The 26498-nt window shown below is 46.5% G+C and overlaps 1 protein-coding gene across 1 annotated transcript; it reads right to left on the bottom strand.

Moving 5' to 3' along the window:
• Positions 1-855: 855 nt before the first annotated feature.
• LOC124659664 (NDR1/HIN1-like protein 26) lies at positions 856-1822 on the bottom strand. Its single transcript, XM_047197495.1, has one exon. It carries the CDS (start codon positions 1756-1758, stop codon positions 1105-1107), a length of 654 nt encoding a protein of 217 aa, XP_047053451.1. The 5' UTR covers positions 1759-1822; the 3' UTR covers positions 856-1104.
• Between the last annotated feature and the right edge of the window lie 24676 nt (positions 1823-26498).

The raw sequence follows: 26498 nt of genomic DNA, 5'->3' as shown, positions 1-26498 counted from the left end.
ACATGGATACAAGATGCATTAGCTAGTAGGCTCACATGATGGGTAAAATCCCTCATCCATCCATGCGATGGTTTTTTAATATCTCCGAGATTACAATGGTAGTGTCATGGATTATCGCTAAAAACCCTAGATCTACTTGAGCTTGGTGGCGACTTGTGGCTTCTGCATTGCTTGCATGGCTTGATTTCTGCATTGGTCTGCGGATCCATCCTTTATTTATGCATGTACCTTGCCTTGTCCCTCAAGTTGATATTGATCCGATGTAGCGACGATTTTGTACCAAACTAAGTGAACAAACCATAGTCTACTTGGATCACGATTCCACGCTACCTTCCTCAGTTTGTGGCTAATATCCCAATATATATAGTTTCTTGTGCCAAACTCGTTTTATGCTTGAAATTCCATATATCAACCTATTAGATTTTATCTTTTAATGGGTCTATTACCAAGTTAATTACCTTTTACTGATAAGGCGGTGGTGGGTAAACACCCCTACATGGGTCAACAGATCAGGGAGGCATTTCTTAGAAAGTAGTGATATGGAAGCGCATCGAAAATGCATTCAAATTATATACTCCAAGACGATTTAGGGCACTCACAAGTTTTGAATAGTGTGACATCAACATTCACATTTTTTCGAAACGGGGATATCGCCCCATCTTTTGAATCAAACCGATGCAGGCAACCATTTCATTAAGAAATTCAAATTTTAGCTATATGTTTGATTTATGGTGATGGCAGAGACAAGATTGATTGTTCTTCCTTGCGAAAAAATTCTTGAGAATGCTGGTGCACTAGAACCGGCTTTTCCACGAGAGAAGATCAGCCTTTTCAACAATTGCGAGTCCAATTTAATCATAGTGCTATATCTCTCTATTTTTGGATCATAGTATATAATGCTACCTCTTGATGACACTCTTAGATTATTAGTAGTAAACGAGAGAAGTCGAACCATTGCACGTATATGCTCTTGCTCGATCTTCTCCTAATTAAGTAGGTAGAGATTTCGCTACAAGTACAATAACAAAATACTGCACTATAATTAAGCAGACGCTAATTAACTAAGTAATAAACTGGTGCACATATATTTGTACGTAGAAATATTCATTGGAGGGTGGTGGCGCACTGGGATCCTTGCACGACGACAGCCCTCGACTGCGACTGCTCGAGCACCACGACGGCGACGCACTCGGCGGCCAGGGCGCGCCTGCCGGACACCCAGGAGGCCACCTTCCACCGGAGGTGCCCCTCCACGCGCAGCCTCAGCAGCAACGTGGGCCGCCCGCCCGCGGCCGTCTCTCCCACGTCCACCGCCGCCGCAGGAGCCACAGACGACGAGGACGACATCAAGGCGGTGAGCACGACGTCTCCCTGCGTCTGCTCGAACGGCTCCGCGGATGCAGCGAGCTGGCCGCCGGCGTAGGCGGCTCGGAGCTGGAGGCGGTCGTAGAGCGCGGTGGCGCGGGCGTTGGGGTTGTGCGCCACGAAGGCGGCGTCGAGCCGCGCGATGCCGGTGGCGTTGGGACCGGCGACTGCGGCGGTAGCGGCCAGAAGAGAGAAGCGCGGGGCGGAAGGGCGGAGGGTGAGCCATAATATGATGGCCAAGGCTATGATGGACGTCGCCGCCGACGACGCCGCGATCAGGAGCCGCCGGCGCCCGGTGCCGCTGAACCGGCCGCATCCGGCGCCGTGGTGGTGGTGGCGCTTGGTGGCGCAGTGCCTGGGCGAATCGTCGGGATCATCGGTGATGAGGGACATGGAGATCAGGAGCAGAGAGCACAAGAGGAGAGAGGAGAGGTGGTGCACTGAGGCTGTGATGAGGTTTGCGAGTGGTCTCGATATATATTTTCTGCAGTTAGTTGATATAACCACTGATAAACTTTGCGACTTTGCGATTAATTTTTTTTTCGTTACACGGTTTTTGGTAATGAAGTGCTGCAGAGTGGTTGCTTGCTTGTTGCTGCGTCAACCATCATTTTTCCATCTCCCTTTATTTCTCAAGAGGAGAAGAAAGGCACCTGCCTCTCTCAGCCCTGATGTAGATAGGGGACGGATTGTGAGAGATGGCTGCCTCCATCACAAGATGCTAAAGTTGCCAATGGAAGATGTGTACACATATGGTTGGCCAATTAGCAGTTAACAAGATCAGAATTCAGACAAGCACTTGACTTGAGCTAAGGTAATTAAGGAAGCTTGCAATCATCATATAAGCTAGGGAGGATAGAAAGAAAGAGATATGAAAAAGCGACCCTTTCTACCTTTCTTTTTCACAAAGTAGCACCAGGCAACTACCAGCTAGGTTGATGGATCGAGTAGCAGCTCTGTTTGCTTGCTTATTCTTGTTGTTTCGGATGTGAGATGTGAATCAAATCGTCATTGACAAGAGAAAAAAAAGAGCGCATATACCAAAGCGGATTCTCGAACATTCAAGTCCACTACCTCACTCATTCGCAAACCCCACCCAAAATATTCCCTCTCCCTAGCCAAAATATCAATCAGCATAGTTCCATTCACTGTATTTACATTTTTTAGACAACAGGCATACAATAATCAATCATCATATATGAAGCTCAATGGCCGAGGTCCAAGATTGACAAGAAGATAACAGTTCACACCTCGGTACCATCGTCTACCACGGAAAGTGTAGGGATTTAGCGGCAAGATCATCCCATTACCACCAGTTTTGTATCAGTTACCTTTCTGTTTTTGGGCAAACATATACTCAAGTGTGCTAACTCTATTGTTGTGTTAAACTGTTAATTTCTAATAAGCTCTTTCATGTTGTAGCATGGAGATCGAGGAGAAGATGATTTCCTCTAATATACACACGGCCACATCACCCCCACCACAGCCAATCTAACTACTGCAACTTTGCAAAAATAGCAGATATTACATGATATCTCTCCACAAACAAAACAATCACAGTCATATGCAGATCAACAACGCATGGCCAAAAATATGGCTAGTGAGAATCGTGATCATATATCGCCACACAACTCAACGGCTCCAATTGCACCATCCACGATTTTCCCCCAAAGAGAGTCGCCTCAGCAACACCAAGGCATTTGGGTCTTCTCTTGGATAATCTACTGAAATTTAATTTAAGTGTGTGAAATGTAAAAAAAAGTTTTGTAAGAATTTTTTTTAAAATGAAATTTTATTGAATATACGTCTACTTTCGAAGGTTAAAATAGGGGCAGGGGGATTTCCCGGAACATACCACTCTCATTGCTGACAAGTGCCCTTTTGGCGCCCAATTCCGTATTTTCTGCATTGTAAAAAATCCTCCCACATTTTTCGCATGGTAGCCAAAGAAGGGTTTGGTCACAAACAAATAAAAATGACCCGTCAGACATAGACCTCGTAGCAAAAGTGTGTGCTATTGTACCATAACCAACCTCGTCGGAGACATCGACGGAGACCTCGCCGGAAACCTCGTAGGAAAAAGTGTGTGCTATTCCAGCAAAAACTACAGAGTAGTTGTAGAAAACAAATTCTTCCTATGATGCAAACCCAAAGAATGTATGGTGCAAAACCGTAGTACTGGCTTTAGAAAAAAAAAACCTTTATATGTGTAGCAGAAAAATTCTTCCTATGATGCAAATCCAAAGAACAGTTGTAGCACCGAAAATTTCTCTAACGATGCAAAACCACTAAACGGTAGCCGCTCATAGCATCGACTCATGCCGCTTGTAGCATTGGCAGGGAGGATTGATGCGCGCAACAAGGAGGCTCTCCGCCACAAACTGCCCTGCTCTCTGCGGCAGAGGGCACGCTGGAGAGCCGACACCACTAGGAAGACAACGCCAAAGGATGGAGGAGCAACGACAATGGCGACCAAGAGAGTGCCGGCATGGGGAGAGCAGCTTGAGGACGCATGACGTCAAGGGGAAGCTCTCGAGGTTTCAGGAGGGCCGTGGGACGTCAGAGAAGCAGAACATGAGGCCCATGATGCTGGGACGTGGTAGAATCGATGGAGACGTCCTCCGTCGAAGTTGAAGAAGATGGCTACGATTCCTTTTGTGTGAGGGGTCGGAGGAGTGCAGCATGGCTTCTGGGAGGCCTAGCGGGTCTCTAGGTAGTCGGCGGAAGCAGAACGACATCAGCCGACATTGATTCAACGCGCCGCAAGAAGCTGCAGAGAAAAAAAGGGAGCAACAAGAGAAAACAAAGGTATCTAGAAAAGATATTATAAGACTGAGGTGGATCCAATGGGATGCCTGGGAAGGAGACGCTTGGTTGGACACTAGCGTCCCCGTCCACACGATGGAGGACATCCAGTGGTGGAGCTAGTGGCGGAACTAGGACATTAATCTTGTGTAGTCCGTTTGAATTTGTGTAGTCAAATACATGTATTTATACCAGTTTTAATACTTTTTGCACGATTTCTTGCCTATGTACATAAAAACAGTGTAGTTAATTGACTACATTGTTATAGTGTGGCTCCGCCACTAAGGACATCCATGTTGTAGATGCATGTTGTACTCTTTATCTATTTGCATACCTGAAAGAATTGCACTATAGCTAGTTCAAGATACGGGATGGTTAGAAATTGATAGAAACTGAGTCCCAATTCTTTAGATGCATATTATAGAGGAAATAAGGGGACCTCAAAACTTGATGCAGTTATTGGACTTTTTTAAAAATCTTGGACGTTTTTTTTTTCTTAATGACTATTTTGATTGCTCATGAATATAGTCTTGGGAACAATCAGTGAGGTGTAATCTTGCTCATGCACGTGGCTGCATCTATTTAAGGCTCCTCCCAATAAGTTGTTTGCTTCTTTGTAGTTTCTCTATGATCAATCTTTTTTCCTTGCAGTAGAAAATAAAAGGAGTATGGTGTGTCAAGTAGTGAAACCGGGGTGTTGTTGGCCAACTGACAAAATATGTTGACACATCTTTGGTAGACAAGGTCTAGGAATAAAAAAAAAAGAACAAGTAATTATTGCGAGGTCCGGCTATTTTACATTATGTGTACTTTGCTTCTCAACTTCATGTCATGAAACTTAAGAGAATACACTGTTAAAAACTTAAACTTGGTTGAAGAGTTTACACATCTGAAGGAGTATTAGTGAGATATGTTGCATCATCCCAATGCTAAAACATGATGCCCATATGAATATTTTGCATAACACGTGTGTATGATTCACTACTTGTAATTATACCACCATTGTTTGAGAGAGAGAAAATCAAGTAAACCAAACCTAGGTCCATTATAAAACATAAAAACACCTTTAAAATTGCTTTCTTATTGTTTTTTTACTTTCAATTTTAATTAAGACCAAAATACAAAATACTTTTCTTGTCTTAAACTTGAAAACAAACCATCACTCTTTGGATGTTTAAACTGTTTAGTGTGCATAGATAGCTAGAATTTTTTACACTCTAGTTTGAGAGAATATATTGCTTTACCTTTGCTCCTGCGGTTCGATACCTATACTTGATCCCATGCACTCGAGGGTTATCATGTGAATGCGCAAAACAAACAAACCATTGCATACGATACCGTATGTGTGTTTTTATACATGTATTAGATGTGCGTGGTATTGACCGGGCGAGGCATGCGAGTTACAACTTTGGTATCCTAAGTGACACTAGCAACGTCCTTTTGTATATGGCCATCTAGGGGTAAAAAAGGAAACATGTATTTAGTGCCAAGTTAAAAAAAATTGGTGCTAAGGGCATCTCCGGGCATCTGCGCGGACAAAAAACGTGCTCCAGCAGGTTATGACGCAAACGCGGACCAAATATGCGTCAAAAATCCGTCTGCGCGTCCGTTTGGCCTGCATGCCTCTCTCTCTCTTCTCCTTTAATGCAGGGTAGGTCCATGTGCTGGCCACACATGTCCACACAAATGAAACTTTTTTTTCTCTCCTTCTAATCAATGCATGGCCGGTCCTTGCGGTCAAAAAATACGTCTATACCGCTAGAGAAGGGGCAGGAGCATGCGAACGTGTGGCCATTTTTTGTGTGTCCGTACACGAAAACGGACATAAATTGTGTCAAAAATGCGTCGCCCCTTGGAGATGTCCTAAGTGACATAGCACCCTTTAGGTACTTCCCTTCTCAACATGATGTTTTTGACATATTGCCCACGTAATCATTTACCATTTAGGTGTAACAATTGCGTATGCATTCTCTTCTGTAACATGATCATCACCATAGGGAGAAACAAAGAAAGAGAAAAACGTCAAGTGAACATATGAACCAAACTACATTATAATCCTTAAGCATAATCTTTTAAATTGATTTGCTTTCTTGTTTTACTTTAAGTTCAAATTAAAACTGAAAATACTTTGCGCTTGCCTTAAATTTGAAAACAACCCATCACATTTTGCATGTTTGAACTGTTTAGTGTATAGATAACTAGAATTGTGATTGTTTATTTTGAGAGAATAAATTGTTTTACCTTCTTGCTCTTGCGGTTCGATACCCCATACTTCCACATTGGGAGGTGCTACGTCGATCCCATGCACTTGGGTGTTATCACTCGTTGCTGTCGGAGGACGCCGACGGTCAAAGACCTTCGGTCTACGGTGGGCGCGGGGTGGTATCCTCACGCGGTGACGTGTTGCCTCGGATGACACGATAAGGTGATGAAGATTGGTAGCCAGGGCCGCTGCCCTGGGAGATGGCGGTGGTCCTCTCATGGCGAATGGCGGTGGGGGTCACGTTTTCCGGTCGGGATGCGGCGCTAGACGAGGGGCACAACGGCTAGTCTTGTGTCAGTGGCGCGGATGCGCGACCAACATCGACAACGTGGTGGTGGCCTCGCCTCCGACGTGCCCGAAGTCATGAGGCCAACTGGTGCATGCTTTGAGCCGCGCGGGTTGCCTTCTTCGTGCAGCTCAAGCCTATGGGCAGCAGGTGGGGATTTGGGCAGCCGGTCCCAAAGGGAGCCATCTCGGAGATCTCCGCTCTTCTTGTGCCGACTGGAAGCATGGGGGTTGATGGATTGGACCTAATAATGGTGGTTTGTCCCTAGATCTCTTCTTGTGCCATGTTGTCGTTTTGCTTGGTGTCGGCCTCCTAGATCTGCCCGCAGGCGGGTTTCGGTCTTCCATATCGGAGATATCCGCTGATTGGCGCATGGCGCCCTAGATATCTAGCTTGGATACGATCCGGTCGTGTGCGGTTTCGTGAGGGCAGGACGCGATACTTCACTTTCTTATCGGTACATGTCTAAGTATAGATTTTTATGGCATTGCGAGAGGTGGAGAAAGTCATGGTGGCTGCAACTGAAGGTCTTCAAATTATGACAAATAGATGTACTGGATGTGAATAAGACTATGCTGCGAGGTTGTACGGTTATGGCTTGCGGGGTGTTGTTCAAGTCCAATACATACATGGCATACATGTGTCTCGGGTGTTTGTTGACTTGTGGCAGCGGCCTCACATGGCGGGGGTGGCAACACTGCATTTTTGGTGCTGCTCCTCGAGTACCGAGTCAGGAATTCCAAGGTCTAGCTCTTATTAGTTGTACATGCCAATGATCTTGGTAAATGCATTGTTTGGTGAACTCGGATTTTTTTGAGGGTGAAAAGCTAAGATTTTTGATCCAGCAACGACAATATTTGTGCAATATTTTCTTTTTGATTGAATTGTTTTTTGATAAAAAAGAAAATCTAGTTCGGATATTTCCTTTGACGGTGGTTAGAGTTCTGCTGTTGTGAGTGTTTGATCACCGCTACGGATTGTTTTTCCTTTTTTTATTTTGTTATTTTGACTGTGTGCATTCTTAATTAATGTATTCGAGCATTTTTTTTTTTTTTTGCTGAAGAGTCTATGGGTAATACGGTATCTTTGAAAAAATAGATAGTATATCAAAAAAAAAAACGCGAGTCAGAGGGCTTGCATGGCCTGATGCTTGTTCCGCGCGTTATCATTTTGGCTTCCAATTCGCAAGCGCGACGTCTGATGTTTAGCCCGGCCGCCCAAAAATTTGAGTCTTGCAGCAGATGTCTGTGCCGCCGTGGCCACATGATTCGGGCTCACGAATCACGACAAGTCCTAACAAGGTGGATTATTCCCTTCGTCGCGAGAGTCTCTCCTCAATCTCTTATGCTAGCAAACAATGTAGTATGTAAAAAGTTAAGGAAATGATAATGGACAACCTGTATTTCAGATACTCTGCAAGTGCCGTATACACATGATCAGAAACCAAGCACGAAACATGACCGATCTTTTTATACGTCGAGAGTGGCATGCTACGAAGCAACAATACTTCAAACTCCGCCGTGTCTGCATACAATACTCCACCGATATTCCGATACTTCCAATACTCAGGCGATACGCGTAATTCAGGATCATATTTTCAATTTAAAAAGAAAGAAAAAATGCCGATACTCAGGAGATACACGTATCCCATGGGTATCGTCTTTTCTTATTTTTTTTAAAAAAGAAAAATATGCCCATACTTGGGAGACACCGGAAGCCCAGCCAAAGCTCACTACTAACCCTAAGAGCATCTCCAACCGTTTGAGGCCCCCGGACGAAAATCCGGATATAACAAACGCCGGATTGGATGTAAAAAGGCGTGGGGGCAACATTTTCCCAGTCGCACCCCGGCATTCGCCCATCAGCGGCGATAGTTTCAAAAAATCGTCTTCCCGCTACACAAAAGCATCGCCAAAGTCCGGCAATCGGATCAGCCACATTACAGCGATTGAAACATAAACTAGAGGATAACAGGCTCATCGGCGGTCCCGTCCCGAGCCTCGTCTGGCGCGGCATCGGCCAGCGAAGCATCGGCGGCTATCGGTGTCGCAGCGGCGGGAGTTAACGTCGAAGTCGAAGCGGGGGATGAAGCAGCCGACGGGGGGCCGGAGGATTTCTTGGCGATGGGCGTCGTACCAAGCCCTCGTCTCCTCGTCCATGTTGGAGTCGTTGCCGCCGATCAGGAACGCCAGGTCAGTGTTCCTCTCCTTCGCCGTGGAGGTTTCCTTGAGCAAGGCAATCCGGACGCCCTGGTTGGCGAGCATCTCCTTCACCGCACGCCGTGCTTGTCGTCCCTCCCGGCGGTGTGCGCCCTAGCGTCGGCCCAACACTTGTCGAAGGACGCCTGCAACCTATCGGCTGGATGGACCGCCTTCTTCGTCTCTTTCAGCCTCTTCTGGCCGTGCTCGGGGCGGCCGGCCGACGCGGCAGGGGCTGCATCGTCGGGGCGGTACTGCTCGCTGATGTCTACGCACGCTTCTATTCCTGTAGACAGTGTTGGGCCTCCAAGAGCAGAGGTTCGTAGAACAGCAGCAAGTTTCCCTTAAGTGAATCACCCAAGGTTTATCGAACTCAGGGAGGTAGAGGTCAAAGATATCCCTCTTAAACAACCCTGCAATTAAGATACAAGAAGTCTCTTGTGTCCCCAACACACCTAATACACTTGCCAGATGTATAGGTGCACTAGTTCGGCGAAGAGATAGTGAAATACAAGTAATATGGATGATTATAAGTAGCAATTGCAATCTGAAATAAAAATGGCAGCAAGCGAACATGTAGCAGAACTTGTTGGAAATAGTGTTTCAATGTTTAGAAACAAGGCCTAGGGATCATACTTTCACTAGTGGACACTCTCAACAATGATCACATAATTGAATAAATAAATGCTACTCTCAAACACTCTCTTGTTGGATAACAAACAACATTCATTGTGTAGGGCTGCAAAAGCACACCTCAAGCCGGAGTAAACAAGCTCCACAACGTCATAAAGGAATCACACACGATGCGCACACTGTCACCATCACACCGTGGAGAGTGACTCCGGAGTTCATATTAAAGTAACCTCTAGAGTGCATAATAGACAAGAGTAACATCTACATATTCAACTAGATTACAAAGCTCATGATCACATAAAGGTCACACCATGGGAGAGAGAGATGAACAACATAGCTACCGGTAGAGCCCTCAGCCTTGATACGTCCAATTTGCATCACTATTTTATATCATAATTTGTTGTTATTCATTGATATATTTCATATTTGGAGATGATACTTATGTTATTTCATCTATTTTGCATGTTTCATGATTATTGGAGGATCGCGCACCGGAGCTAGGATTCTGCTGGAAAAAGCACCGTCAGAATGCAATATTTCGGAAGATCAACAATTGACGGAAATTATATGAAAAATCCTATTTTTCCAGATGACGAAGGGAGCCAGAAGGGGGAGAAGAGGGGACCCGAGGTGGGCCCACCCCATAGGCCGGCGCGGCCCAAGGCCTGGCCGCGCCGCCCTGTGAGGAGGGGGCCCACAGCCCTCTCGCCTCCTTTTCTTCGCGTATGCCTTCGTCCCGAAAACCTAAGCTCCAGGGGTACGTCGCGAAGAGCCACAGCCGCCTCTGCGGGGCGGAGAACACCGAGAGAGAAAAGAGCTCTCCGGCGAGGCTGAGATCTGCCGGGGAAATTCCCTCCCGGAGGGGAAATCGACGCCATCGACACCGTCATCGAGCTGGACATCATCTCCATCACCATCATCATCATCACCGCCGTCTCCACCGCTGCACCTCGTCACCGCTGTAACAATTTGGGTTTGATCTTGATTGTTTGATAGGGGAAACTCTCCCGGTGTTGATTTCTACTTGTTGTTGATGCTATTGAGTGAAACCATTGAACCAAGGTTTATGTTCAGATTGTTATTCATCATCATATCACCTCTGATCATGTTCCATATGATGTCTCGTGAGTAGTTCGTTTAGTTCTTGAGGACATGGGTGAAGTCTAAATGTTAGTAGTGAAGTATGGTTGAGTAATATTCAATATTATGATATTTAAGTTGTGGTGTTATTCTTCTAGTGGTGTCGTGTGAACGTCGACTACACGACACTTCACCTTTATGGGCCTAGGGGAATGCATCTTGTACTCGTTTGCCAATTGCGGGGTTGCCGGAGTGACAGAAACCTGAGCCCCCGTTGGTATATCGATGCGGGAGGGATAGCAGGATCTCAGAGTTTAAGGCTGTGGTTAGATTTATCTTAATTACTTTCTTGTAGTTGCGGATGCTTGCAAGAGGTATAATCACAAGTATGTATTAGTCCTAGGAAGGGCGGTACATTAGCATAGGTTCACCCACACAACACTTATCAAAACAATGAAGATTAATTAGCCGTATGTAGCGAAAGCACTAGACTGAAATCCCGTGTGTCCTCGAGAACGTTTGGTCATTATAAGTAAACAAACCGGCTTGTCCTTTGTGCTAAAAAGGATTGGGCCACTCGCTGCAATTGTTACTCTCGCACTTTATTTACTCGTACTTTATTCATCTCGTCACATCAAAACCCCCGAATACTTGTGCTGTGAGCATTTACGGTGAATCCTTCATCGAAACTGCTTGTCAACACCTTCTGCTCCTCGTTTGGATCGACATTCTTACTTATCGAAGATACTGCGATACACCCCCTATACTTGTGGGTCATCAAGACTATTTTCTGGCGCCGTTGCCGGGGAGTGAAGCGCTGATACGCGTACAGCACGCGTCCGTTGGGAACCCCAAGAGGAAGGTGTGATGCGTACAACGGCAAGTTTTCCCTCAGAAAGAAACCAAGGTTTATCGAACCATGAGGAGCCAAGAAGCACGTTGAAGGTTGATGGCGGCGAGATGTAGTGCGGCGCAACACCAGGGATTCCGGCGCCAACGTGGAACCTGCACAACACAACCAAAGTACTTTGTCCCAACGAAACAGTGAGGTTGTCAATCTCACCGGCTTGCTGTAACAAAGGATTAGATGTATAGTGTGGATGATGATTGTTTGCGAGAAAACAGTAGAACAAGTATTGCAGTAGATTGTATTCGATGTAAAAGAATGGACCGGGGTCCACAGTTCACTAGAGGTGTCTCTCCCATAAGATAAATAGCATGTTGGGTGAACAAATTACAGTCGGGCAATTGACAAATAAAGAGAGCATGACAATGCACGTACATGATATGATGAATATTGTGAGATTTAATTGGGCATTATGACAAAGTACATAGACCGCTATCCAGCATGCATCTATGCCTAAAAAGTCCACCTTCAGGTTATCATCCGAACCCCTTCCAGTATTAAGTTGCAAAACAACAGACAATTGCATTAAGTATGGTGCGTAATGTAATCAATAACTACATCCTCGGACATAGCATCAATGTTTTATCCCTAGTGGCAACAAGCACATCCACAACCTTAGAACTTTACATCACTTGTCCCGAGATTTAATGGAGGCATGAACCCACTATCGAGCATAAATACTCCCTCTTGGAGTTAAGAGCAAAAACTTGGCCGAGCCTCTACTAATAACGGAGAGCATGCAAGATCATAAACAACACATAGGTAATAGATTGATAATCAACATAACATAGTATTCTCTATCCATCGGATCCCGACAAACACAACATATAGAATTACGGATAGATGATCTTGATCATGTTAGGCAGCTCACAAGATCCGACAATGAAGCACATGAGGAGAAGACAACCATCTAGCTACTGCTATGGACCCATAGTCCAGGGCTGAACTACTCACTCATCACTCCGGAGGCGACCATGGCGGTGAAGAGTCCTCCGGGAGATGAATCCCCTCTCCGGCAGGGTGCCGGAGGTGATCTCCAGAATCCCCCGAGATGGGATTGGCGGCGGCGGCGTACGAGTAAGGTTTTCCGTATCGTGGCTCTCGGTGCGGGGGTTTCGCGACGAAGGCTTTAAGTAGGCGGAAGGGCAACGCGGGGGGCCACACGAGGGCCCCACACGCCGGGGCCGCACGGCCAAGGGCCGAGCCGCGCCGCCCTGTTGTGTCGGCGCCTCGTGGCCCCACTTCCTTTCCCCCTCGGTCTTCCGGAAGCTTCGTGCAAAAATAGGACCACGGGCGTTGATTTCGTCCAATTCCGCGAATATTTCCTTTGTAGGATTTCCGAAACCAAAAACAGCGAGAAAACAGCAATCGGCTCTTCGGCATCTCGTTAATAGGTTAGTGCCGGAAAATGCATAAATACGACATATAATATGTACAAAACATGTAGATATCATCAATAATGTGGCATGGAACATAAGAAATTATCGATACGTCGGAGACGTATCAGCATCCCCAAGCTTAGTTCCTGCTCGTCCCGAGCGGTGTAAACGATAACACGGATAATTTCGGAGTGACATGCCATCATAACCTTGATCATACTATTGTAAGCATATGTAATGAATGCAGCGATCAAAACAATGGTAATGACATGAGTAAACAAATGAATCATAAAGCAAAGACTTTTCATGAATAGTACTTCAAGACAAGCATCAATAAGTCTTGCATAAGAGTTAACTCATAAAGCAATAAATCAAAGTAAAGGTATTGAAGCAACACAAAGGAAGATTAAGTTTCAGCGGTTGCTTTCAACTTATAACATGTATATCTCATGGATAATTGTCAACATAGAGTAATATAACAAGTGCAATATGCAAGTATGTAGGAATCAATGCACAGTTCACACAAGTGTTTGCTTCTTGAGGTGGAGAGAGATAGGTGAACCGACTCAACATAAAAGTAAAAGAAAGGTCCTTCACGAGAGGAAAGCATCGATTGCTATATTTGTGCTAGAGCTTTGATTTTGAAAACATGAAACAATTTTGTCAACGGTAGTAATAAAGCATATGTATCATGTAAATTATATCTTACAAGTTGCAAGCCTCATGCATAGTATACTAATAGTGCCCGCACCTTGTCCTAATTAGCTTGGACTACCGGGATCATCGCAATACACATGTTTTAACCAAGTGTCACAAAGGGGTACCTCCATGCCTCCTGTACAAAGGTCTAAGGAGAAAGCTCGCATTTTGGATTTCTCGCTTTTGATTATTCTCAACTTAGACATCCATACCGGGACAACATGGACAACAGATAATGGACTCCTCTTTAATGCATAAGCATGTAGCAACAGTTAATGTTCTCATATGAGATTGAGGATATATGTCCAAACCTAAAACTTCCACCATGATTCATGGCTTTAGTTAGCGGCCCAATGTTCTTCTCTAACAATATGCATGCTCTAACCAATAAAGTGGTAGATCTCCCTTACTTCAGACAAGACGGACATGCATAGCAACTCACATGATATTCAACAAAGAGTAGTTGATGGCGTCCCCAGAAGCATGGTTATCGCACAACAAGCAACTTAATAAGAGATAAAGTGCATAAGTACATATTCAATACCACAATAGTTTTTAAGCTATTTGTCCCATGAGCTATATATTGTAAAGGTAAAGAATGGAAATTTTAAAGGTAGCACTCAAGCAATTTACTTTGGAATGGCGGAGAAATACCATGTAGTAGGTAGGTATGGTGGACACAAATGGCATAGTGGTTGGCTCAGGGATTTGGATGCATGAGAAGTATTCCCTCTCGATACAAGGTTTAGGCTAGCAAGGTTATTTGAAATAAACACAAGGATGAACCGATGCAGCAAAACTCACATAAAAGACATATTGTAAACATTATAAGACTCTACACCGTCTTCCTTGTTGTTCAAACTCAATACTAGAAATTATCTAGACTTTAGAGAGACCAAATATGGAAATCAAATTTAGCAAGCTCTAGGTGTTTCTTCATTAATAGGTGCAAAGTATATGATGCAAGAGCTTAAACATGAGCACAAAAATTGCCAAGTATCAAATTATTCAAGACATTTTAGAATTACTACATGTAGCATTTCCCGATTCCAACCATATAACAATTTAACGAAGAAGATTCAACCTTCGCCATGAATACTATGAGTAAAACCTAAGGACATATTTGTCCATATGCAACAGACGGAGCGTGTCTCTCTCCCACACAATGAATGCTAGGATCCATTTTATTCAAACAAAAACAAAAATAAAAACAAACCGACGCTCCAAGCAAAGTACATAAGATGTGATGGAATAAAAATATAGTTTCGGGGAGGAACCCGATAATGTTGTCGATGAAGAAGGGGATGCCTTGGGCATCCCCAAGCTTAGACGCTTGAGTCTTCTTAGAATATGCAGGGGTGAACCACCGGGGCATCCCCAAGCTTAGAGCTTTCACTCTCCTTGATCATATTGCATCATTTCCCTCTCTTGATCCTTGAAAACTTCCTCCACACCAAACTCGAAACAACTCATTAGAGGGTTAGTGTACAATAAAAATTAACATGTTCAGAGGTGACATGATCATTCTTAACACTTCTGGACATTGCATAAAGCTACTTGGACATTAATGGAACAAAGAAATTCATCCACCATAGCAAAAGAGGCAATGCGAAATAAAAGGCAGAATCTGTCAAAACAGAACAATCCGTAAAGATGGATTTTATTGAGGCACCAGACTTGCTCAAATGAAAATGCCCAAATTTAATGAAAGTTGCGTACATATCTGAGGATCACGCACGTAAATTGGTATATTTTTCTGAGCTACCTACAGAGAGGCAGGTCGAAATTCGTGACAGCAAAGAAATCTGTTACTGCGCAGTAATACAAATCTAGTATGAACCTTACTATCAAAGACTTTACTTGGCACAACAAAGCACAAAACTAAGTGTTATCACCAGGATTTAACCGCGATCAGGAGGTGGGCCGCGATCAAGATGGGCTTGGAAGATTACATATGGAAGATCTATGAAGCGGCCTCGCACGGAGAATTTGGGCTAGTTAGCCCGTGTATCTTAGTATAATAGATTGTGTATCGATTTAGAAGTTAGAGTTTGTCTCGTGCACGGTTTAGTGCACGTCCACATTAGAAAGTCCCCTGGACTATAAATATGTACCTAGGGTTTATGGAATAAACAACAACTCACGTTCAACCCCAAAACAAACCAATCTCGGCGCATCGCCAACTCCTTCGTCTCGAGGGTTTCTATCGGAGTAAGCGACATGCTGCCTAGATCGCATCTTGCGATCTAGGCAGCACAAGCCCCACGTTGTTCCATGCGTTGCTCGTACTCGAAGCGTTTTTGATGGCGAGCAACGTAGTTATCATTAGATGTGTTAGGGTTAGCATTGTTCTTCGTTTAAGCATGCTTACGTAGTGCAACCCTTGCATATCTAGCCGCCCTCACGCCTATCTCGGGTGTGGGGGCGGCACCCGCTTGATCATTATTTAGTAGATCTGATCCGTTACGATTGCTCCTTGTTCTACAAGGATTAGTTTAATATCTCGCAATAGTTAGGCCTTACAAAGGGGGAGGATCCGGTGGCACGTAGGGTGGCGTTCGCAAGTCCTAAACGGGATGTTCCTAGGATCAACTTCATGTTGGTTTTTTGGCCTTGTTTAGGATCGGCTTACGAGCACCGTGCGTGGCCGCAAGGCCCAACCTGGAGTAGGATGATCCGATTATGTGGTGAAAACCCTAAATCGTCGTAGATCTCATTAGCTTCATCTTGATCAAGCAGGACCACCAAGTATTCGTGCACCCCGTACGGATCATGGGTGGATCGGCTCTTTGAGCCGATTCACGGGATAACCCGAGAGCCGATCGAGGCTCGTATTTAACGTTTACATGTATGCCCTGCAGGAAACTAAGCGAGGCATCCTCATCACCTTCCCGACCGGGTATAGGTCAGGTGGCACGCCCTTGCACTTCGCATCGCCGCATGTGACCGGAAGAGCATTGCGGGCCGTCGCTCGGAGGGGTCTCGGCCCAGCCGCAGCTCTAGGCTCTTCCCGGCTCTACGGTGTTGACAAGGCCGCTGCCCGCCGGTGGGTTTTGGCAGTCAACACATTCCGGCACGCCCGGTGGGACAATCGTCTACATCAACCACATCGCCATCTACATCCGAGATGGCGGACGGCACGCCCGGTCACCTACGGGGATCCGCCCGACGACCTCAAGAAGCAATACAACGAGATCAAGGCTACCCTCGAAGCCGACCTCATCGGCTCTTTTCGGAGAACCCGTTCCGGTGGCATCGGATGGAAGGGGTTCTCACCGCAAGGTGCGCTCGATGGGATAGACCTCTCTACCCCGTCGGAGGAACGCACCGTGGGTCACGCGGCGAGGAGATCAACTACACGGTGGCCCACTCACTACACCGCCACTGCGAGAACTTGGTCAACATGTTGGAGCGTGTCGCTCCGCGCGTGATCCGAGAGATCATGAGCCACCGGTACTCGCCGTCGGGACCAGCTCTCGGGACTCATCAAGGAGAGTTGCCATTCCGGTCCGTCCACCGCTGCCATATGCGTTGGCGGCACCTGCTGAAGTGCCGACTACACCGGCATTCCTCGTCTACAGGATTGGTGGCGACCCTAGTGACTACCAGTTCTTAATGGAGGCGCCTAAGGAGATCCCTCATGGATACGCGTGCATGTACGTGCCGGATTGTGGTGACTGGGCACTCACAAACCGGGCCACAACATCGGGGACTCCGGCGAAGACAAGAGGAACGTCGGCGACAGAGCAGACGTGGCTAACTAAATACGCCACGCCGACGAAACTCCCGAGCCCAGCTCCTGCAGATGGCTCAGAGCTGGAAAAGCAAACATGGCAGGCCAAGTACGCCACCCCGGCGAATCTTCAGAGTGCAACTCCTACGGCCAGCACAGCGGATCAGATCAGTACCATGCCGAGAGACCAATTCGGCATGATGCCGAAAGAAGAGCGATCGGCTATTCCAAGCCGTACCCCGACGATTACGAGATGATCCCGCTGCCACCTAAATATCGGCTCCATGACTTCTCCAAATTCAGTGGATCAGATGGCTCCAGCTCCATCGAGCACGTCAGCCGATATTTGGCTCAATTAGGACCGGCTTCAGTGTCGGATCAGCTACGCGTGAGGCTCTTTTCACAGTCCCTCACGGGATCGGCTTTTGGATGGTACACTTCTTTGCCGGCAAACTCCATCCGAGTCTTGGAAGCAATTGGAAGAACAGTTCCATATGCAATACCATTCAGAAGCTTCCGAGTACGGCATTGCCGATCTAGCACAACTACGTCGAAGCGCGGGGAAACGGTGACGAGAATACATCCAGCGCTTCGGGAATCTCAGGAACCGATGTTATTCGGTTCGTATAAGCTGAAAAGGAAGCGATCGAGTTGGCGAGTAGCAGGCCTTGCAACACAGCTCAAGGACATGGCCTCCCAAGCAGATTATCCCTCGCCGGCGCACATGGTTCGAAACTATCGGCATATGAACAGCGCCACCCCGACACTGTACCAAGACAAGTTCAAGCGTGCAGTAGTTATGGTCGATACGAGAGGAAGATGAAGTGCCTGCGGGAGACCAAGAAATAGCAGTGGCCGAGTGGACTCGGGGAGGAACCCCGTGGCCCGCAAATGGGTAAAGCCACCGGGGCCGCCCGGGGATTTGATTTTGACGTGACCAAGACTGAACAAATCTTCGACCTCCTGCTCAAGGAGAAACAGGTTGACGATTCCTGAAGGTCTCAAGTTCCCCACGGCGAAAGAGCTAAACGGAAAGCCGTACTTGCAGATTCCACAACTCGCTTTCCCATGCCACCAACGACCGCCGGGTGTGGCGTCGGCACATCCAAGCGGCGATAGAGAAGGGGCGGCTAATTTTCAACCAGTACGCCATGAAGGTCGACACCCAACCCTTCCCCGCCGTTAACATGGTAGAAGTTACCTACCCTGAAGGTTGCCAGCCGGGTCCCTCGTTCAGCATCAACATGGTAGGACCTGGGAACCACTCTGGCAAAGATGGAGATGAGGGCAGCTGCTCTCATAGCAAGGATACAGAGGAGGCCGCTCCACGCGATCGGCTCCGTCATGATGGCAAACGCTATGTCACGAGAGGAGAGGTGAAGAATATAAGATATCAGCGACCCTCTCTCGATCACCTCCTCAACAAATATGTGAGTCGGTATGACCAACGCCGACGGTTCAATTACGATGATAGAGGAGATTGTCCGGCTAGAGAAGCCGGAAGATATCGTCGGCGGGATCGCGATGAGGAGGAGCACGGCGCCGTGCCACGGAAACATCAAGGGAGCAAGATGACAACGCCGGACATTGGGACTGCCCCTTCTTCGAGCTACTCGCTGGGATTCGAGGAATGAGCCGATTGCCCACAATCGGCAATTGCCCGAATGCAATCGGAAAAGAAGGAGGCAGCCAACGTGTCTGTGTTCGAGCGCCTAGGGCCTCTCCCGCCACAAAGCAAACGCGCTGAGTCACCTCGTTGGGCAGATCTTGAGGATTCAGAAGACGAGGGAGAAGTGGAAGAAGATAGGTACCACCGGCCGAGGTGGTGCCCTGACGGACTCAGCCGTTCCCAAAAGCGCAGGGTTTCAGCCGATTGCGCGGCCCGGAGGAAGCCGAAAGGTTGTACCCGCATACGCTAAGGAAGGCACGGCCTGATCTGGCTGCAAAGGTTCAGCGAACCCTGGATGAAGAGGGTCGTCCACGGAAAATGGAGTGGCGCCCCAAACAGAGGAAAGCCGATGATGAGACATCGGCTGGCACAAACATGGTACTCGTCTTGCCGACAGAGCGTAGCGCTCCACGACGCTACGGAGCACTCAAGATGGACGACAGCAAGCGCATCAAGTCAGAGGTCGGGTTGGTTTTATCCAGCCTGACCAAGTAGCAAGATCAAACCAAGGAGCAAACCAGGAGAGGCTGATCCTTGTGATCGGCCCCAAAATTTATGAAGGGAACTTACAAAACCTTCAACGAGCAAGCAATATGGAGGCCGATTCCAGCGATCGGCCAAAATTATCCTCACCCACCATTCTGCCTGGGTTCAACATGTTATCCTCACCCACCTTTCTGCCTGGGTTCAACATGTTATCCAACAGAGCCGATACCATCAATTTTCTTGACAGAATCGGCTCGGGGGGGCACCCAGGTATATGAAAATACGAGGATATGCAACGTAAGCATCTCATCTTCTGGTGATGGGTATTGGAATATGGGGGCCGATGCACAGGTCGGCCGTAAAAAAAGTTTATGAAGGGACATTACAGGACCTTCAGTCAGCTCTCCAATGAATATGGAGGCCGATTCCAACAATCGGCCAAAATTACTTCCACCACATGCTCGCTTGCGTTCAGCACCGGTCTCATCGGACGGTACCCACGTCGGCATACGAGAGTCAGCGCGGATTTTTACGGAGCCGACGTACAAGTGCAATGCCCTGGCTAACCATACAAGCCGATATAATCAGATAAACATGTGAGAACATATGTGCAAGGAAACATTGGGGGCCGACTAAGAGAAATCGGCCAAATATAAAAAATATATGAAATTCGAAAAAATTTCGAACACAGCCGATGCAGCAGGCATCGACTTAAGGATATGAAAGCCGATGCATGGCCATCGACTCAAGGGGAGTAACTGTTACGATCAGAGGGTCAATGGAGCACAAAGGGAGATTTTTATGAAGGAACTCCTCAATGGAGCAGTTTGGAAGCTCAGATCCTCTCTTCGAGAACAATGTCAGGAGCAGCATGGGCGTGCGGGTCAGGTCAAGGATGGATTGCATCAGGTCCACCAAAGGAAAGGAGCCTATCTGGCCGGCAGGAGCTGAAGAAACTCGGGGGGAGCTCACCTTGAGGGCTCTCGCTCTGGGAGGCCGATTTATGTTTAAATCGGCTAGCTCGGCATAAGGAGCTCCTTCGGACATGATCGAGCCCAGGTCCATACAGCCTGCTTTTGCCTCGGCTAAGACTCCGGGGGCAACAAGCCTGGAAGATGCCCTGTTTTTAAGAGCCGATTAGAGTCACCTCGGCTGCGGCTGCATCATGGTCGTCTCAGGGAGGAACTGGGAAGGAAAAGCCGTCGTCTAGTACAGGGCTTGGACTGTGCTGTTGCTGCAAGAAAAAGAAAGAAGTCCGACGCGTTGCTATCGGTCTTAGCATGACAAACGGAAGGAATGAAATTGGAGCGATTAAAAGATGAATGGAAAGAACAATTTCATTAATTCCAAGGAGCGGCTTTACAAGAAAGAGCCGATGGCTCTCAAAGAGAGGGATCTGGTGCCTAGTGCACTGCTACTACTAGTCCTATACTACTAGTCGTCGCTGTCCTCGTCATCGCCGCCGTCGACGTCGTCGGCGCTGCTCCCGTGGAGCTCCTCGTCGCTGCTGCCCCAGCCCTTGGCCGAGCCTCTTCCTCCTCGTCATCATCATCATCCTCGCTGTCCGCCCAGGAGCGGAAGCGCTTGGTCGGCGGATACCCGATGGAGGAGGAGGAGTCATCCTCTTCCTCTTCCTCTTCGTCATCATCCTCGTCCTCGCTGTCCGCCCACATGCGGGGGCGCTTCTTTGGCGGGAGCTGGGCGGAAGGGGAGGCCTTGGCCTTTGCTGCTTCTCCTTCTTTCTCCTCCTTGTCGGAGGAGAAGGGATTCACTGCGGGGTGGAGGCTGTCCTCGTTCTTCTTCTTCGGCGAAGATTGGGGGAAGAGTTTTGAGAAGGAAGAGGAAGAGGAAGACATTGCTACGGGAGGAGAGGGTTTTTGGTGCCGATAGCTGGGATGGAATAGAGGATAGAGAGAGCTAACCAGTCGGCACGGTTAAATAATGAGAAATTTGGTGAAGGTTTAATGCCATTACAGCCTTCCAAGGGATCGATGCTAAAGTCTGTCGAATTTTTAGAGAAGCTGAGAAGACAGGGCATAATGATGACGGATGCTTGTAACGGCTCTGCTTCTGCCACGACATGACCCTTCGAAGGGAAAGCATAATGATTTTGGAAATGCTATTTCCAAAACCAGGGGGGCATGTGTTATCACCAGGATTTAACCGCGATCAGGAGGTGGGCCGCGATCAAGATGGGCTTGGAAGATTACATATGGAAGATCTATGAAGCGGCCTCGCACGGAGAATTTGGGCTAGTTAGCCCGTGTATCTTAGTATAATAGATTGTGTATCGATTTAGAAGTTAGAGTTTGTCTCGTGCACGGTTTAGTGCACGTCCACATTAGAAAGTCCCCTGGACTATAAATATGTACCTAGGGTTTATGGAATAAACAACAACTCACGTTCAACCCCAAAACAAACCAATCTCGGCGCATCGCCAACTCCTTCGTCTCGAGGGTTTCTATCAGGTAAGCGACATGCTGCCTAGATCGCATCTTGCGATCTAGGCAGCACAAGCCCCACGTTGTTCCATGCGTTGCTCGTACTGAAGCGTTTTTGATGGCGAGCAACGTAGTTATCATTAGATGTGTTAGGGTTAGCATTGTTCTTCGTTTAAGCATGCTTACGTAGTGCAACCCTTGCATATCTAGCCGCCCTCACGCCTATCTCAGGTGTGGGGCGGCACCCGCTTGATCATTATTTAGTAGATCTGATCCGTTACGATTGCTCCTTGTTCTACAAGGATTAGTTTAATATCCGCAATAGTTAGGCCTTACAAATGGGGGAGGATCCGGTGGCACGTAGGGTGGCGTTCGCAAGTCCTAAACGGGATGTTCCTAGGATCAACTTCATGTTGGTTTTTGGCCTTGTTTAGGATCGGCTTACGAGCACCGTGCGTGGCCGCAAGGCCCAACCTGGAGTAGGATGATCCGATTATGCGGTGAAAACCCTAAATCGTCGTAGATCTCATTAGCTTCATCTTGATCAAGCAGGACCACCAAGTATTCGTGCACCCCGTACGGATCATGGGTGGATCGGCTCTTTGAGCCGATTCACGGGATAACCTGAGAGCCGATCGAGGCTCGTATTTAACGTTTACATGTATGCCCTGCAGGAAACTAAGCGAGGCATCCTCATCACCTTCCTGACCAGGTATAGGTCAGGTGGCACGCCCGTGCACTTCGCATCGCCGCGTGTGACCAGAAGAGCATTGCGGGCCGTCGCTCGGAGGGGTCTCAGCCAGCCGCAGCTCTAGGCTCTTCCCGGCTCTACGGTGTTGACAAGGCCGCTGCCCGCCGGTGGGTTTTGGCAGTCAACACTAAGATAAGGAGAGGTTGCTACAGTAGTAAACAACTTCCAAGACCCAAATATAAAACAAAAATACTGTAGTAAAAACATGGGTTGTCTCCCATAAGCGCTTTTCTTTAACGCCTTTCAGCTAGGCGCAGAAAGTGTGTATCAAGTATTATCAAGAGGTGGAGCATCGATATCATAAGTTCCCCCATCTGTAGGTGTACTAAGGGCTTTGTCAATTTTAGGCCTATAATAAAAAAAATTTGGTTTAGGCACTTTAGAGACATACATAAACTTTTGCTCCTTACCCACATAAGCTTTCTCCTTATATTTAAGAGAAGAAAAAGTTGATCCCAAGGTTCCCATAGCTTTTTCAAGTTCACTAATCCTTTGGGTTTGATTATCATGGTTAGCACAAGATTCTAAGATGGTGATTCTCTCATTCATTCCTCCTAGAGATTTATCAAGTTTATCAGTGCTATCAAGTAACATTTCCAATTTAGTTTCAACACTTGGAAAAATTTTCTCTATGGTTTCCAGTTTTTTCATGACATCTTCAAGAGAGGTTTCAATTTTAAATCCATTAACAGGTAGTATTCCAAATAGACTCTCAATAATGCAACTAGCTTCTAAAACAGGAGCGCCTAGGAAGTTACCTCCCGCGAGACAATCAAGAACATATCTATTCCAGCTAGAGATACCAACATAAAAATTCCTGAGTAGGATAGTGGTGGAGTGTTTCTTAGTGCACCTATTATGGGCATCACTAATTCTATACCAAGCATCTTTTAAACATTCTCCCCCTTGTTGTTTAACGAACGAACTTCAACTTCAGGATTACTCATTTTAGCAGTAGTAAATAAAGCAAACTAGATAAAATAAATGCAAGTAACTAATTTTTTTGTGTTTTTGATACAGAGTGCAAGACAGTAAATAAAGTAAAGCTAGCAACTAATTTTTTTGTGTTTTGATATAATGCAGCAAACAAGTAAGTAAATAAAATAAAGCAAGACAAAAACAAAGTAAAGAGATTGGGTTGTGGAGACTCCCCTTGCAGCGTGTCTTGATCTCCCCGGCAACGGCGCCAGGAAACAGTCTTGATACGCGTACAGCACGCGTCCGTTGGGAACCCCAAGAGGAAGGTGTGATGCGTACGGCGGCAAGTTTTCCCTCAGAAAGAAACCAAGGTTATCGAACCCGGAGGAGCCAAGAAGCACGTTGAAGGTTGATGGCGGCGGGATATAGTGCGGCGCAACACCAGAGATTCCGGCGCCAACGTGGAACCTGCACAACACAACCAAAGTACTTTGCCCCAACGAAACAAGTGAGGTTGTCAATCTCACCGGCTTGCTGTAACAAAGGATTAGATGTATAGTGTGGATGATGATTGTTTGCGAGAAAACGAGTAGAACAAGTATTGCAGTAGATTGTATTCGATGTAAAAGAATGGACCGGGGTCCACAGTTCACTAGAGGTGTCTCTCCCATAAGATAAATAGCATGTTGGGTGAACAAATTACGGTCGGGCAATTGACAAATAAAGAGAGCATGACAATGCACATACATGATATGATGAATATTGTGAGATTTAATTGGGCATTACTACAAAGTACATAGACCGCTATCCAGCATGCATCTATGCCTAAAAAGTCCACCTTCGAGTTATCATCCGAACCCCTTCCGGTATTAAGTTGCAAAACAACGTGACAATTGCATTAATTATGGTGTGTAATGTAATCAATAACTACATCCTCGGACATAGCATCAATGTTTTATCCCTAGTGGCAACAAGCACATCCACAACCTTAGAACTTTCTCGTCACCGTCCCGGATTTAATGGAGGCATGAACCCACTATCGAGCATAAATACTCCCTCTTGGAGTTAAGAGCAAAAACTTGGCCGAGCCTCTACTAATAACGGAGAGCATGCAAGATCATAAACAACACATAGGTAATAGATTGATAATCAACATAACATAGTATTCTCTATCCATCGGATCCCGACAAACACAACATATAGAATTACGGATAGATGATCTTGATCATGTTAGGCAGCTCACAAGATCCGACAATGAAGCACATGAGGAGAAGACAACCATCTAGCTACTGCTATGGACCCATAGTCCAGGGCTGAACTACTCACTCATCACTCCGGAGGCGACCATGGCGGTGAAGAGTCCTCCGGGAGATGAATCCCCTCTCCGGCAGGGTGCCGGAGGTGATCTCCGAATCCCCCGAGATGGGATTGGCGGCGGCGGCGTCTCGCAAGGTTTTCCGTATCGTGGCTCTCGGTACTGGGGGTTTCGCGACGAAGGCTTTAAGTAGGCGGAAGGGCAACGCGGGGGGCCACACGAGGGCCCCACACGCCAGGGCCGCGCGGCCAAGGGCCAGGCCGCGCCGCCCTGTTGTGTCGGCGCCTCGTGGCTCCACTTCCTTTCCCCCTCGGTCTTCTGGAAGCTTCGTGCAAAAATAGGACCCTGGGCGTTGATTTCGTCCAATTCCGAGAATATTTCCTTTGTAGGATTTCTGAAACCAAAAACAGCAGATAACAGCAACTAGCTCTTCGGCATCTCGTTAATAGGTTAGTGCCGGAAAATGCATAAATACGACATATAATGTGTACAAAACATGTAGATATCATCAATAATGTGGCATGGAACATAAGAAATTATCGATACGTCGGAGACGTATCAGCATCCCTAGCTTAGTTCTCGCTCGTCCCGAGCAGGTAAACGATAACACAGATAATTTCTGGAGTGACATGCCATCATAATCTTGATCATACTATTGTAAGCATATGTAATGAATACAGCGATCAAAACAATGGTAATGACATGAGTAAACAAATGAATCATAAAGCAAAGACTTTTCATGAATAGTACTTATTTGGGAAATCTACTACTACTGCAAAGGTAGTGGATGAGGCGCCAGGTAAGGAAGAAATACCATACAAAATACCTATGAAGATTATTGAACGTGTAGTGGGTAACCGTTATACAGGGGATGGAACTGTCCACCCTGGAGATCATTTACTGTTCTTACATGAATTTTGCGGTTTATTCAAGTGTGCAGGTATTGCTATGGATGAAGTGAGGAAGAAACTATTCTCTGTATCGCTGTCTGGTAAAGCGGCGCATTGGTATAAATTACTGGATAATGGGGATTCTCTTGAATGGAATGATATTGTGCCCCGGTTTTATTCTAAGTTCTATCCTCCAAGTGAGATTCATAAAGATCGGAATCGCATATATAATTTTTGGCCTCATGAAGGAGAAAGTATTTGCCCAAGCGTGGGGGAGATTGAAGTCTTTAATGCTCAAATGCCCCATTCATGAGATTCCTGGTAATATTATTATTGATAATTTCTATGCAAGACTTTCTTTTCAAGACAAGACCTTGCTGGATACTTCTTGTTCTGGATCATTTACACGCAACAAGGAAGAGTTTAAAAGGGACCTTCTTAATCGGATCCAAGAAAATACCGAAGGATGGGAGAACGACAAGGATAGAGAATCGGGTATAAATTATGATTATAAATGCATTGAAGCTTTTATGGATACCGATAAATTTCGTAATATGAGTGCTACTTATGGTCTTGATTCTCAAGTTGCTGCAAATCTTTATAAAGCTTTTGCTTCTTATTATGAATTGCCTAAGAAGAACTTTGATAAGTATCATGAACCGTATAAAGATAAAATTGAT

This window comes from Lolium rigidum, chromosome 6 (assembly GCF_022539505.1).
Source record: "Lolium rigidum isolate FL_2022 chromosome 6, APGP_CSIRO_Lrig_0.1, whole genome shotgun sequence".
Taxonomy (NCBI): Eukaryota; Viridiplantae; Streptophyta; class Magnoliopsida; order Poales; family Poaceae; genus Lolium; species Lolium rigidum.
Note: the sequence above shows the minus strand (reverse complement) of the source record. Positions and strands in the feature narration are given on the sequence as shown.